At 39.3% G+C, this 13542-nt stretch overlaps 1 protein-coding gene across 1 annotated transcript in view; it reads right to left on the reverse strand.

The window, feature by feature from the left end:
- USH2A (usherin) overlaps positions 1-13542 on the reverse strand; it is a 446098-nt gene that overhangs the window by 69101 nt on the left and 363455 nt on the right. Inside the window, exons 60-61 of the mRNA XM_079968364.1 lie at positions 12220-12382; positions 6989-7343 (exon numbers count right to left, since the gene is read on the reverse strand). Of these exons, the coding sequence (XP_079824490.1) occupies positions 6989-7343; positions 12220-12382 (518 nt within the window). The remainder of the gene's footprint in view (positions 1-6988; positions 7344-12219; positions 12383-13542) is intronic.

Here is a 13542-nt window from a genome sequence, read left to right on the forward strand (position 1 = left end):
TTGGGGTGGATTGGGGGAATCCCCACAACAGGGCAAATGGGGATCATTCTGTCTGGCAAGCAGATAGAGTGCAGCACTTAATTCCACCCAATGCACAGGCCACAGCCCCAAGCCATTGCAGCCATTCTTTACATTTCTACCTGCTCATTTTCAGGCTTTTACTGTTATGCCACATAGTGTAGGTTTCTGTGGTCTATTTGGACATGCGGTATACATTGAATGCAACGCACACAAGAAGCAATGCTAAAACAAATTCCTTGGTTAGCAAAGGCTTTGTAAATAGGAATCTTCTCTCTCTCTCTCTCTCTCCACACACACACAAATCTTGAACTTTGGTAGCAATAGAAACATAAAGGACAGACCTCTCTGCTTGCTCGATACTGTAAGTCTTGCAAAGTAACATGAAAGCTTGTGTGAGAGAATGACTAATGGCATATCCCATGAGACAGCTCCAGTTGAGATGCTTTAGGAGATTAAATGCTTTAGCCTAGTACCCCCGTAAGCTATATTTTAAAGGGGCATAAGTTTAATCATTGGAAGCTAGTTCCTTCAATAAAATTAGATTTTAATTAAAACATCTCATTCACAAATTTGCAGTTAAGTGTTTGCCAGCAATTTCATGGGAAATTCTATTTCCACAGAGTAGCAATTTTCAAACATGATGTCTTTATTTTAGATTCCTGTGAAATTGAACACACACACACAGAGGCATTATTCACATATCAGCCCAGTACTATTTTCAGATCAATTTTCATCCGATACAAAATTCATGTTGAATTTGGAGGCATACCAGGAATTTTAAAGGAATCCAATGAGTTTTTATATAACTAGTAACATATCTCATGTGATGAGGTGGAAATTTTGTCTTGGACAAAATTCAATGCCAACAAATTGTGAAGGAAAAATATCCAGATAATTTCAGGGGAGTAAAAATAGTTTTGAGGTTGATACATTTGATAACATTTTTAATTTCTCATCTTCCTAGTCATGGGGTTTGATATTAGTAAATGAAATACATAAATATTAGTTGCATCCAATGGCAACTTCAGGACCACTGGGGGGGGGGAGAGAGAAATTGTACAAAAAGAGTTCAGTTGTGTTTTTTTCATGACTCCAAGATAATCCTCATTCTTGAGTGGGCTCAATCAGTTCCAAGGTGTATGTGAGTTTCCTTGTCTCTTTTAATCCAGCAATTTAGCACTAAATGTGAAGTTTCAGAGAAGTTCCCTGAAACAGAAGCTTCAGAAAAATGACATTGCACAGAAAAAGTCACTGCTCCTATTATTATTTTCATCTGCTCCTACAGGAGGGTAGTCTACCCGCATAGGCTAAAGACCAATATGGACTGCATTTGCTACATCAGAACATCCTATCCGCAAATCCAGAGTTCCATTCAATGTGTCCTACATTGCACTTAGGGAAATAAAGCACTGCTTTAGTATAAAGCATTAATTTGCAATAAATTTGGTGGGCAGGGAAGCTGTCTTGCTCTGCAGAGACAAATGTTTAGGCACAGTAACACACATTTTTAAATGAAAAGTGAAATAATTTTAAAATAAAAATAGAAAGATAGTAAAATGCATCAGTGCTATCTAAACCACACTTGATCTTTATGCATATATTTCTGACATATTTTTCCATTTCAGGTTTTGTAGGGTAATGTTTCTCCAGTGCCAAGAAAATACAATTTAAAAGGCGTTAAAATGCCTTTGCTAAAGAAACATACTGTGGCAACATTATTTAAAAAGCCATTTTGGTACATTTTATTGCCCTCAATGCAACCATCTTGGATATTTTCTGTTGTTGTTGGCATGATGTGCAAGACAATTCAATGCATGATTGGAGAGAGGAATTCCAAAACTCAACATCATGCTGAATGGTACTTGAAAAGGATTTTGAAAACAACTAGAAACTATCCACTTGTCAGTTCTGGCCTTTAACCTTTAAAACATATGTTTTAAATTGTTGCAAGAGAGTTAAAGTGTCTGATCACTAGTGGGAAACAATAAATTTGCTTTGGGGAAAGTGTGCAATTCTAGACACTTCAGGTCCTAATATATTGTCCAGAAGCAATACTGTGCAGGCATGGCCAAACCTGGCCCTCCATCTGTTTTGGGACTACAACTCCCATCATCCCTAGCTAACAGGGCCAGTGGTCAGGGATGATGGAAACTGTAGTCCCAAAACAGATGGAGGGCCAGGTTTGGCCATGCCTGCTGTAGAGGGAAACAAACATATATGCAGTCTTGCCATATAACTTGGCATGTACTTATTGAACAGCTGGAAGGCTATGAATTGTACATAACATTTTAAAAAAATTAAGAGAAAGAAATTCAGGCTCTTCCTCAATATTGACCACTTCTTATCCCTGCTAATCTGCTCATGTTGAAAGTAAGCCAAGAAAAAAACAACAGCTCATATATTTCCCACAGAAAATGGTATTCAGAAAATTTTAAGATAGAATATGATATTCTGTCGAAATACATTAAAAATTAAAAAATTGTTTAGCAGCACCTTAGAGACCATGAAGTCCATTGACCTCAATCTGAAGAAGTGTGCATGCACACGAAAGTTTATACCCAGAACAAACTTAGTTGGTCTCTAAGGTGCTACTGTACTATTCATTCATACATTCACTCACTCACTCACTCACTCACTCACTCACTCACTCACTCACTCACTCACTCATTCATTTATTCATTCATTCATTCATTCATTCATTCATTCATTCATTTATTTATTTATTTAAGACCAACACAGCTACCTACCTGAATCTATGATATTCTGATCTGACATGAGTTTATATTGTGGTGAATTCTAGACTACGGTATATGAAAGTCTCCATTATTATATGAGTTATATACAGTGGTACCTCGGGTTACAGGCGCTTCAGGTTACAGACTCCACTAACCCAGAAATATTTTTTTAAAAAAATAATATTTATTAACATTTTAAAGACTACAAAAGAAAGACTACAAAAAAGAAAAAAATTAAACAATACAATACAATACAATACAATACAAAAACAAAAACACTACACAACACCAACCCCAAAACATTAAATTAACAAAACCAAACAAACACAATTTAAAACACATCTAATAAGTTCAGTATCTTAACTTTCATTTACTTGTTTCAACGACCTCCTCACACCTCCCTTTTTGTATTCCACTTTAATTAACTGTTTCAGCAATTCCTTTCCATCTTCCTCTGTTTTCTGTCCTATTATTTATCTTAACATATTCTAACCTTATTTTTCCCTTTAATATATAATTGTCTTAACATATTTTAACCTTAGTTTCCCTTTAATACTCTAATAATCTATTTGTACTTAATTCCTTATAACATTTCTACTAAAGCCATATAACTCCTTTCCAACATTTTTCTAACACTCATTAATTTTACAAAATTTCATAAATAGTCTTTAAACTTTTTCCAATCTTCTTCCACCGACTCTTCTCCCTGGTCCCGGATTCTGCCAGTCATATCCGCCAGTTCCCTATAGTCCATCAACCTGGTGATCTTCTGTCCGATGCTCTTAACTCTTTTCCAAGTCCCTTCTGCGAGTCTTCTTCATATTTATACATGAGCTTTACTTTGTCTTCCACTGATCTTATTTTCATTTTCCTTCCTTTGAGGCTAAAGAGTAGATCCCGGGGAAACTCCCACCTAAAGATGATTTTATTCCTTCTCGACAGGGTGACCAAATCTCCGTAGTTAAATCTAAGATCCAAAAGGTATTTCAGGACGTCTTTCAAAATTTCCACTCTTGACTGTTGTTCTTCTAAGTTCTTCTGGTAGTTCCAACAGTCTCTTATTTTGTTCTTCTCTTTTTTCCCTCCTCTTCCAAGTCCGAAGGCCCTCACAGTTTTAATCTCAAGTCCCGGTCCCAAAAATCATCAAATTCCTGTGTGAGGAAATCTATCAAACTTTCCTTCTCCAGTTCAGGTAGGGCTCTGATTCTCGAAATCTGATTTTCTTTAAATTCAATCATAGCAGGCATCAACTTATGTTCATCAAACTGCATCTGTAAGGCTGGGACTCTCCCTCTCTCCAATTGTGTTACTTTAGGTTTGACGGCAATAACTTTCTCCCTAGCCTTCTCCGCAGCTTGCCATGTCAAAGTAGATTCCTGTGTCAGTTTCTGAATAGTTTCTGTATTGGTGTTCACTTTTTGTCCCAAATTGTCGATTTTGGTAATTACCACATCCACCTTTTTGTGAAGCTGTTCCAATGAGTCACTTATCTTACATAATACATCCATTAAGGCCTCTTCTGTCAACATTCTTAACCAATTCAAGGTCCCCAGAATCTCACAGGTTTTTATCTTGCAGCTGGGAATTCCCCCAGCTCAACTCTTGTGACAGTTTCAAAGGCTTCCTCTAGAGGGAAACAGTTCCTCTAGAGGGAAACAGTTTCTATTTGTATTAGTCCTTTTAAATTCAATTCAAACAATAAAGTTAGTTTCAATTTTCTGTTACTTTTACTCCTTTTTAAACGCAGATGGAGACAGTGGAAACAATGTATTCCTTATTTAACTAACTGTCAGTGAACGTTCTAATCACGGTCAATAGGCATTCCAGAACACGTCAGTCCTGTTGGCAGCCCGTTCCCAGGATCGGAGCGGTGGTATTTTAACTCTGTTCGCTCTCTCCTGCAGGTATACTCAGTCCAAAACTTTCCCCCCTCTTCTCCTGCCACCAAGGGGGGTTTAGTATTTTTTACTGATGGAAATTTAGTCCTTTACAATAGGCTTTCCGAGGCTTCAGCTTGCATCCTCATTGCTTCAATCTATTTACAAAAGGGGAAGGTGGACTTCCTGTTTTAGACCTCCCCGTTTTGACTAACCCAGAAATAGTACCTTGGGTTAAGAACTTTGCTTCAGGATGAGAACAGAAATCATGCTGCTGCAGCGCAGCAGCAGTGAGAGGCCCCATTAGCTAAAGTGGTACCTCAGGTTAAGAACAGTTTCAGGTTAAGAACGGACCTCCAGAATGAATTAAGTTCTTAACCTGAGATACCACTGTATAATGTAATTAGAATATATGAAAGTCTCCATTATTCTGCATAGGGGTAGAACCAAGACTAACAGGTCCCAGGGCTGGTATTTTCCATGCCATTACTTCCGATTAATACATAGTGGCAGCAGATAGTGACTTTTTTTGAGGCTGGCTTAAGTAGACATCATACATCAGATGGTAAATAACAACTGAGGCCTGCTTCCTGACATTATTTTTCTATTCGCATAAGAAGAGCCCTGCTCACTCAGACCAATGGCCCATGTTGTCCAGCATTCTGCTTTCACAGTGGCCAACCAGGTGCCTATGGGAAGCCCACCAGAAGAACCTGAGTCAACAGCACTCTCTCCACATGCTTTTCCCAGCAACCAGGATTCAGAGGCCTACTGCCTCCAACCATGAGGGCAGAGCATAGCCATGATGGCTAGTAGCCATTGATAGACTTATCCTCCATGAATCTGTCAAGTCCTCTTTCAAAGCCATCCATATTGGTGGCCGTCACTACATCTTGTTAGAGCGAATTCCATAGTTCAACTCTGCACTGTGTGAAGAAGTATTTTATTTTGTCTGTCCTGAATATTCAACATTCATTTACTTGTCCCCGAGTTGTAGTATTATGAGGTAGGGAGGAGCAAAACTCCATTCACTTTCTCCACAACTTATATAACCTTACACAGTTCCGTTATATCCCTCCTTATCTTTTTCCTGAGGAAAAAAAAGACCTGTAAGGAGCATACCCTTTTCCTAGGGAAGTTACTTCAGCCCCTTGATCATTTTGGCTTCCCTTTTCAGAACCATTTCCAGCTCTACAGTATCTTTTTTTGAAATAAGACATTTGCAACACAGTGCCAGTCCAACGCCTCCTTTGACATTACGATTGCTGAAATAGTCAATTTACAGCAAAATCACAACACTGTATCTTGTTCTTAGTTCTGCCATTTCTTCCATGCAGAAATTGTATCCATCTAATTGGAGGTTCCTGTATTTGTCAAGGTTTGCAACTTACAGTATGGGAGTGCCAGGTGCTACTGTTGGTAAAAGCGTTTTCTTTTTGTCGTGGTTGATTTATTTCTGATTCTGAAGAGTTATGAGGCAAATCTTCCTAATTACTAAACATAAATCATAGGAGTCAAGCTAATGCTAATTTTACTATCATGCTTAAACCAGCATGCACTTGGAATGGTTGAAAAAATATATCTGATTTTGCTATGATTATATTTCATTTTGGACTTTTAAGTCTCCTAACCAAAGGATATTTACTAGTAAGTTCTGCTATGCTCAGCGGAACTTATGAGCCAACATGCATGGGATTGTGATGGGCTGTTGTTCATGTGTAGATGTCCTCATTGTTGCATGTGAATCATCCATTATTAGCGTACATGGGCAACTAAGGATTGCACCATGTGAATATTTTAGAACTACAACACTTAATCTATTAATCAAGACTAAAAAGGTGCTTCCAATTAATTGGGCAACACATTTTAATACAAATACTTTCAACGCATGGGAGGCAGGAAACTGGGGATGGCAAATGCCATTAAACAAGAAAAATCCCTGGATTTTCACCCATACAAGAGCTTTTTCTACGATAGTGACCACTATGATGTATGTGCACATCAACTAAAAACAAAGTATCCTTGTTTGCTTCAGAACTATTGTCGTTATTCATATATACATATAACTGATTAATCAACTGTCTGACTAACCATAGTTTGTGTGATTGAATTTTTATGTGTTTTTCTTATACAGAGATATTATTGTAAACCACTTTGATTTTTTTTTATGCTGTAGCATTATATAAATATCTTTTTTTATAAACAAATAAGTAATGCAACCAGAAACATGCAATCTTTCTTGAAATGGCCGACAGCCCTAATATGCACTTCTAAACCACAAATGAGGTCAGAAAAGGAAACTGCATGCGTTTCTAAAAATGACTCCTTCACGTTGGCTGGTTATCTAACACTTACCGATACAGTTAATGCAGTAACAGCTGGCGTGTTGAATGTCGGGTCGCTCTGCCTCTCTTGATAGACGACACGATATTGAGAAATGGCACCGTTAGGAGAAGTGGGTTCAGTCCAATTTAGGAGCACAGAGTAAGCGCTTAAAGCTTGGCCCCAGGGAACTTTCATGCCCCAAGGTGGGGCTTCCAGAGTTTGTGTTGAAGACCACAGACTATCCACAGAGCCCTTGGAATTCTGTGCCCTAATGCGGTATTCATACTCTGTGAACGGCTGAAGGACATCTGTAGCATCAATGAATTCTAAAGCACCTTCAGACCAGATGAAAATAAGCAGTTCCTCTCGAGTACCCACTGGACGTCTGAAAGTCATACAAAAATCACCTGTAAATAACTTTTATAGCCACTAATAAATAAGAGATCATTTGATGCTGAAGTACAAACTTCAAAATGACTATAGCCTAGTATAGTTCAGTTTTTATCATTAACAATGCACATACTTACTACACCAAATCAATACATTACCTGACATGCCACTTGCAACAGCAAACATGGTGCATTTGCTGATGTGAAATCAGCTCAGGTGCTAGGCAGGTGTCATGATCACGCCCTATGAACAATGGACTTTTTCTTTCGCAAGTACAAATCTTTACCTATTGTCAAATTTGGTTATTTCAATACTGATGGTTACCTGTAGCAAGTGTTTTTAAAGTCATGACATATTAACAGGAAGCAGCGGTTTTTGTTTTGTGCTACGTTGGTGGTAAAAGTTGAATTGGTTACTGTTTGACTTGGTACTGCATAAGGAAAAGCAGAGTATGTACATGGGCCAACACATGCATGTAATAACACAAGTGCAATAAAGTCAAAGCACAGTATAAAATCATAGAGTTGGAAGGGACCTCAAGGATCCTTAGTCCAATCCCCAGCAATGCGGAAATCCCAGCTAAAGGATTCACGACAGATGGCCATCTAACTCTGCTTAAAAACCTCCAATGAAGTAGTGTTTACCACCTCCTGAGAGAGTCTGATCCACTGTCGAACAACTCTTACTGTCAGAAAGTTCATCCTGGTGTTTAGTCAGAATCACCTTTATTTTAACTTGAAGCCACTGGTTCGGGTCCTACCCTCTGGAGCAGGAGAAAACAAGTTTGCTCCATCTTCCGTGTGGCAGCCCTTTAGACATCTGAAGGTGGCTGCCATAGCTCTCCATCTCCTCTTTTCCAGGCTAAATATACTCAACTCCCAGAGCTATTCCTCATAAGGCTTGGTTTCAGAACCCTGGTCATCTTGGCTGCCTTCATTTGCACATGTTCCAGCTTGTTTATATTCTTCTTAAACTGTGTTGCCCAGAACTGGACACAGTACTCCCAGTATGGTTTGACCAATGTGGAATAGAGTGGGACAATGACTTCCCATGATCAGGACACTATACTTCTGTTGATGCAACCTAGAATAGAATTAGATTTCTTTTCCTTTTCTTTTCTTTTCTTTTCTTTTCTTTTCTTTTGCTGTTGCATCACATTGTTGACTCATGTTAAGCTTGTGGTCTCAATCACAGTGGTTCAGCATAGGGAGAAGTGTGTGGGAGGTGAGCTAAAGCAACCATCAATATGTCCCATGCTAGTTTTGTGCAAAAGGGCCATAAGACTGATTGCCATGGAAGGGCCTTTTCTGGGCACCCTACCTCAGCCCAATTGACTGTTGGGGTAAGTGAGTTTAATGGAAGTTTGAGGAAAGAGCCTTGTAGAAATTCAACTGTTGCTACTAGGTTTCCAGATTCTGCACCTTTACCCAAAGATTGACATCATGATTTTATGCAAATTACTTGTATCACTGGGGACTAGCAGCTTTTTAATTTTTGGAAGGGAGGTAGAATTTTTAAGGTGCAATGGGCTTTATGGTAAAATGCACCATGTTTCATAGTGGTTAGAGTGTTGTACTAGGACCTGGGAGCATTCAAAGCCCCATTTAGCCCTAAAGCTTAGGCCAGTCACCATCTCTCAGTCTAATGTACTTCACAGAGTTGTGAGGATAAAATGGGGAAGAAGAGAACCATCTATGCCCCTGTGAGCTGCTTGGAAGAAATGTGGGACATAAATGTAAGAGTAAATATAATAAATTAATTAAATATTAGTTGCCAGGAAGCATAGGGCACACTTGTGCTGCTTCCAATTAGTGCAGAGTTTTGCATTAAATGCCCTCCTATTGAGTTACAAAAATATGTCAATCACAAAAAGTGAAAAATTATGATATTTTATGTACAACAATGCTCATTGGTTTGCTTTGCATTGTATTGCATAGTTTCTCAGTTAGCCGCCATAGCTGTTTGTTGGGTTCACAAATTACTGTTTAGTAATGTGGAAAATCTGTGATAAACAGCTTCTCTCCCTGATAGATCAAATATGCCACCAACCGTGAGCTCTTCCACAAGCAAAGCCGAACAATGTAGTCTGGTTAAAGTGTTTAGATCTTATTACTGTTGAATATTTAATGAATGAAACTTATGGTTAGGTAAATGGTTCCATCTGTAGTGCTAAAAGGAGAATATCCTCATGTATGAATAAACTCCGAGCAGAAGTGGCTGAACAGTCTCTAGTCATTTCAACAGCCTGAAGATTTAGAATTCAGCTGCTCATTTAAATGGAAGATTTTCTACCACACAGAGAAAAGCACAAGAGAAAGATGCCCTTCTCAGGAACTGCTAACTGTCACTGAACCTGCATATTATGGTTTGATGCCTTCACCCATTTAAAGGTGTGCAAAGAGTGATGTTTATCAGGACAAACTTTATAGCCAATAACATAGCTACGTAGCTTGAAGTGGAGACTTTAGTGGAGGGCAAACTGGGCAACTGACTAGGGCTCCTCACTTTAGGGCACCCTAAAATCTGCATACCACTTCATGCCTTCCTGCTGTACTCTGCAGTTCTCTTGCCATTCAGGGAGCTTCATGCATTCAGTATCCAACTGAATTACTCCCTGACTACCTACTCAGGTATTATCATCAGAGTAAAGGAAAGCAAATCAAGGAAATACATTTATAAAAGGGCACTCTGCCTGTGGAGTAGTTTCCTCAAAGAGGCACTCTTTGCTCCTTCTTTATGGTCTTTTCAGAGGAAGGCAAAGGTCTTTTTTTTTATTTACTGAGGCCTCTTAAATAATTTGTGGTTCAAAAACCTGGATGCCCAATGTTTATTTGTGATTTATTGGTTTATCAGTTCTGTCAACTGGTTTGATTTCTTCCTCTGCTAAAGGGGAATTTCTTTTTACTGCTTTTATTGTTTTATTATATTGCATCGTTACTGATATTTGTGTGTGTGTGTGTGCAGTGGCATAGAAACACAGCATAAATGAATAAATATTGCTATACCTCCCTCCCTCCAGTTTTGTTCTAAAAACGTATCTAACAAAGGTTTGGGGTTGGGTGAGGATAGCAGGAAGGTCAGCACAGAACTCCAAACCCTTGCAAATATATATATCCTTCAGGCTTAATGAAAAGCTGCCTACCACTTGCAGGTTAAATAAATTTAGTTTGGTGTATATATGACAGGAAGGCAGTGGCAGCAAATGATGAAAAAGAAATTACATACCATAACATCCTCCAGAAATACTGCAGACTTCTTGCTATAACAGTCTAAGGCTATGTGTGGGTATCACATGCAAAAAAAAAAAAGGGGGGGGGAGAACTCTGTGCTTACATCCCATTCCTGCCCTTACAAATTTCTGATTTTTTCCACAGCTATCTGAGAAAGATGTGATATTGTTGTTGTCTAAGCACATTTAAACTTCAGCTGAAATAACTGCCAAGTGATTCATGCCTATGTAGGTGAATATAACGATTGTATCTGGAGCCCCAGTGCGCCATTTTCATTTCACTTTAAATAAAAAACAAAATGTATCTATGTCAGTCAGTGCCCTTCTGCTGTACTCAGAGGTATCAAACAGGCTACAATTATGATTGTGAAGTGATTGTGTCACATTGGAGGAAGGTTTATTGCTTTCGAGTCTGCTAGGCAGTAACACATTCTGTTTCATATTACTCTTTATATCATTGTTTGGCTGTGACTAGAATAATCAAATGCCATCAAATGCTGTCAAATTCAATTTACAGTATTTTCCACTTTCTGCATTATATTTCCTGTTTTCCCTTTCTCTGGCTGCTGTGGAATTGCAGCAGTAATCATCAGCTTTATTTACAAAACCAGCAGAGTGAAGCCTTGTCTTGGACTATAAGAGATACTTTATTTCTCTTTATACAGAGGAGGGGTTTGATGTGTTTGGCCATACAATTAGCAGGTGAAAATATTCCAGGAGAACCAGAATTCTAGGAACCTTAAGTCAAAGAATTGGCTGGCAAGTTCAATGAAAGATATGAATTTAGATCCACAGCTGCCATTGGGAAAGAGTCGTAGTTCAGTGGCAGACCAAACGCTTTTCATGCAGAAGGTGTCAGGTTCAACCCTCAGTTTTATAGGTCACACCCCGGAGAGTCACAGCCATTCAGCGTAGATCATACTGAGCTGGATGGGCCAATCCAACTTTCTGCATTTCTTTATTTCCTATCTATGACTTCTTGGCCTTTGGTTTCTTGACAACCTTAAGGTTGCCAGACCATAGGTAAAAAGTAAAGGACCCCTGGACGGTTAAGTCCAGTCAAAGGTGACTATGGGGTTGCGGCACTCATCTCGCTTTCAGGCCAAGGGAGTCCACAGACAGCTTTCTGGGCCATGTGGCCAGCATGACTAAACCGCTTCTGGCGCAATGGAACACTGTCACGGAAACCAGAGTGCATGGAAATGACATTTACCTTCCCATCACAGCAGTACCTTTTTATCTACTCACACTGGCGTGCTTTTGAACTGCTAGGTTGGCAGGAGCTGGGACAGAGCAATGGGAGCTCACCCCATTGCGGGGATTCAAACTGCTGACCTTCTGATCGGCAAGCCCAAGAGGCTCAGTGGTGGTTTAGACCACAGCGCCACCCATGACCATAATATTGTAGTGACAGTAGAAATCACACTTAGCCCAATTCCTTCTCCACTCTAGGCCAAGGGGTGGGACAACCTTTTTCAGGACAAAAACATTGGTGTGGATTTTAGCCATGCTATCCAATGCACGCACTTGGGAAGATGATTTAAACATTATTGGAGCTGAATAAAACTTCCAGGTGGGGGCTACTGTAGTTTCTATATTGAGCATCTTAGTAGGGTAAAAAATCAACAACAACCAAAGCTACCTGTAAACAAAGTAGTTTCTAATTATTCCATTGGGTTTTCTAGGTGGTGACCATTTCACCTCTATTGATGCCGATCCAGTGGCTGCAATGACAGGGGGACTCAAATCCTTAGGAGGTGCTTCAGCCGTCCTTGCATATGCCCGTTCACCAACTCCACAGCCAACTACAGGAAAACAAAAGCATCAATTAAGGATCATGTTTTGGACACTGGAACATGCTCTTTGGACTGACAAATGCCCAAGAAACAATATATCAAATATACATTTCCTTTTCATTCTTAAGCATTCCATTTATTTTCTACTTCAGTTGCTATCACCCAATAACCAAAGTTCTCTGGACAGTTTATAAAACCATAAAAATAGAACAATACATAATTTTAAAGAGAACAATATATCACAGAATAAAACCAACATGGGGTAATGGCAATGTAAAAGATATAAGAACCACTAAAACACATCTTAAAACCCTGGGATCAATTTAAAAGGTCATCACCTAACACAAGACTACAGTGTAGGTTCTAAACATTTCCCTCTAGGGAGGATAATTCACAACTGGGGCACCACCACTGAAAAGGCTCTCAGTAGCTACCGGCATAAACAAATAAAGAACTGAATTGAGAACCAAACCATAGTTTAGCAAGCTAGAAACAAGTACTGTTTTAATGTGTTCCCCACTTTCATGCTTTCCCTTTGCACACTGATCCTGATTCACTTAAACTACAGTTTCCTGTTATGTTTGAGATAGGGAAGTATGATTTAACATCAGTTTATCGTCCAGGATATTAAACCACATTCAAAGCATGCTTTAAAGCCCTTAACAACTTGAGTACGAGTTTGCCTCTGAGATCGCCTTATTCCACATGTGTCCACTTCACTGTTTCAATCGGCAGAATTGGCACTACTACAGGTGCAACATAACACCCATTCCACATTTGTAAGAACTTGTTCATTTAGTGTGGCAGCACCTACACTTTGGAATTACCTGCCTACTGAGATCAAGGAGGGGCTGTCACTGTACTCTTTTTGGCGTCTGCAAAAAAACATTCCTGTTTAAACAAGCCTACTTCCCAGCTGCTTAGAAAGTTGGGGTAATTTCAATCTCTTAATATTTTAACTTTTGTTTGTTTGTAAATAAGGTTGTGGGATGCGGGTGGCGCTGTGGGTTAAACCACAGAGCCTAGGACTTGCCGATCAGAAGGTCGGCGGTTCGAATCCCCGCAACAGGGTGAGGTCCCGTTACTTGGTCCCTGCTCCTGCCAAACTAGCAATTCAAAAGCACATCAGAGTGCAAGTAGATAAATAGGTATCACTCCGGCGGGAGGGT

Source organism: Podarcis cretensis (genome assembly GCF_951804945.1).
Source record: "Podarcis cretensis genome assembly, chromosome: 3".
NCBI lineage: Eukaryota > Metazoa > Chordata > Lepidosauria > Squamata > Lacertidae > Podarcis > Podarcis cretensis.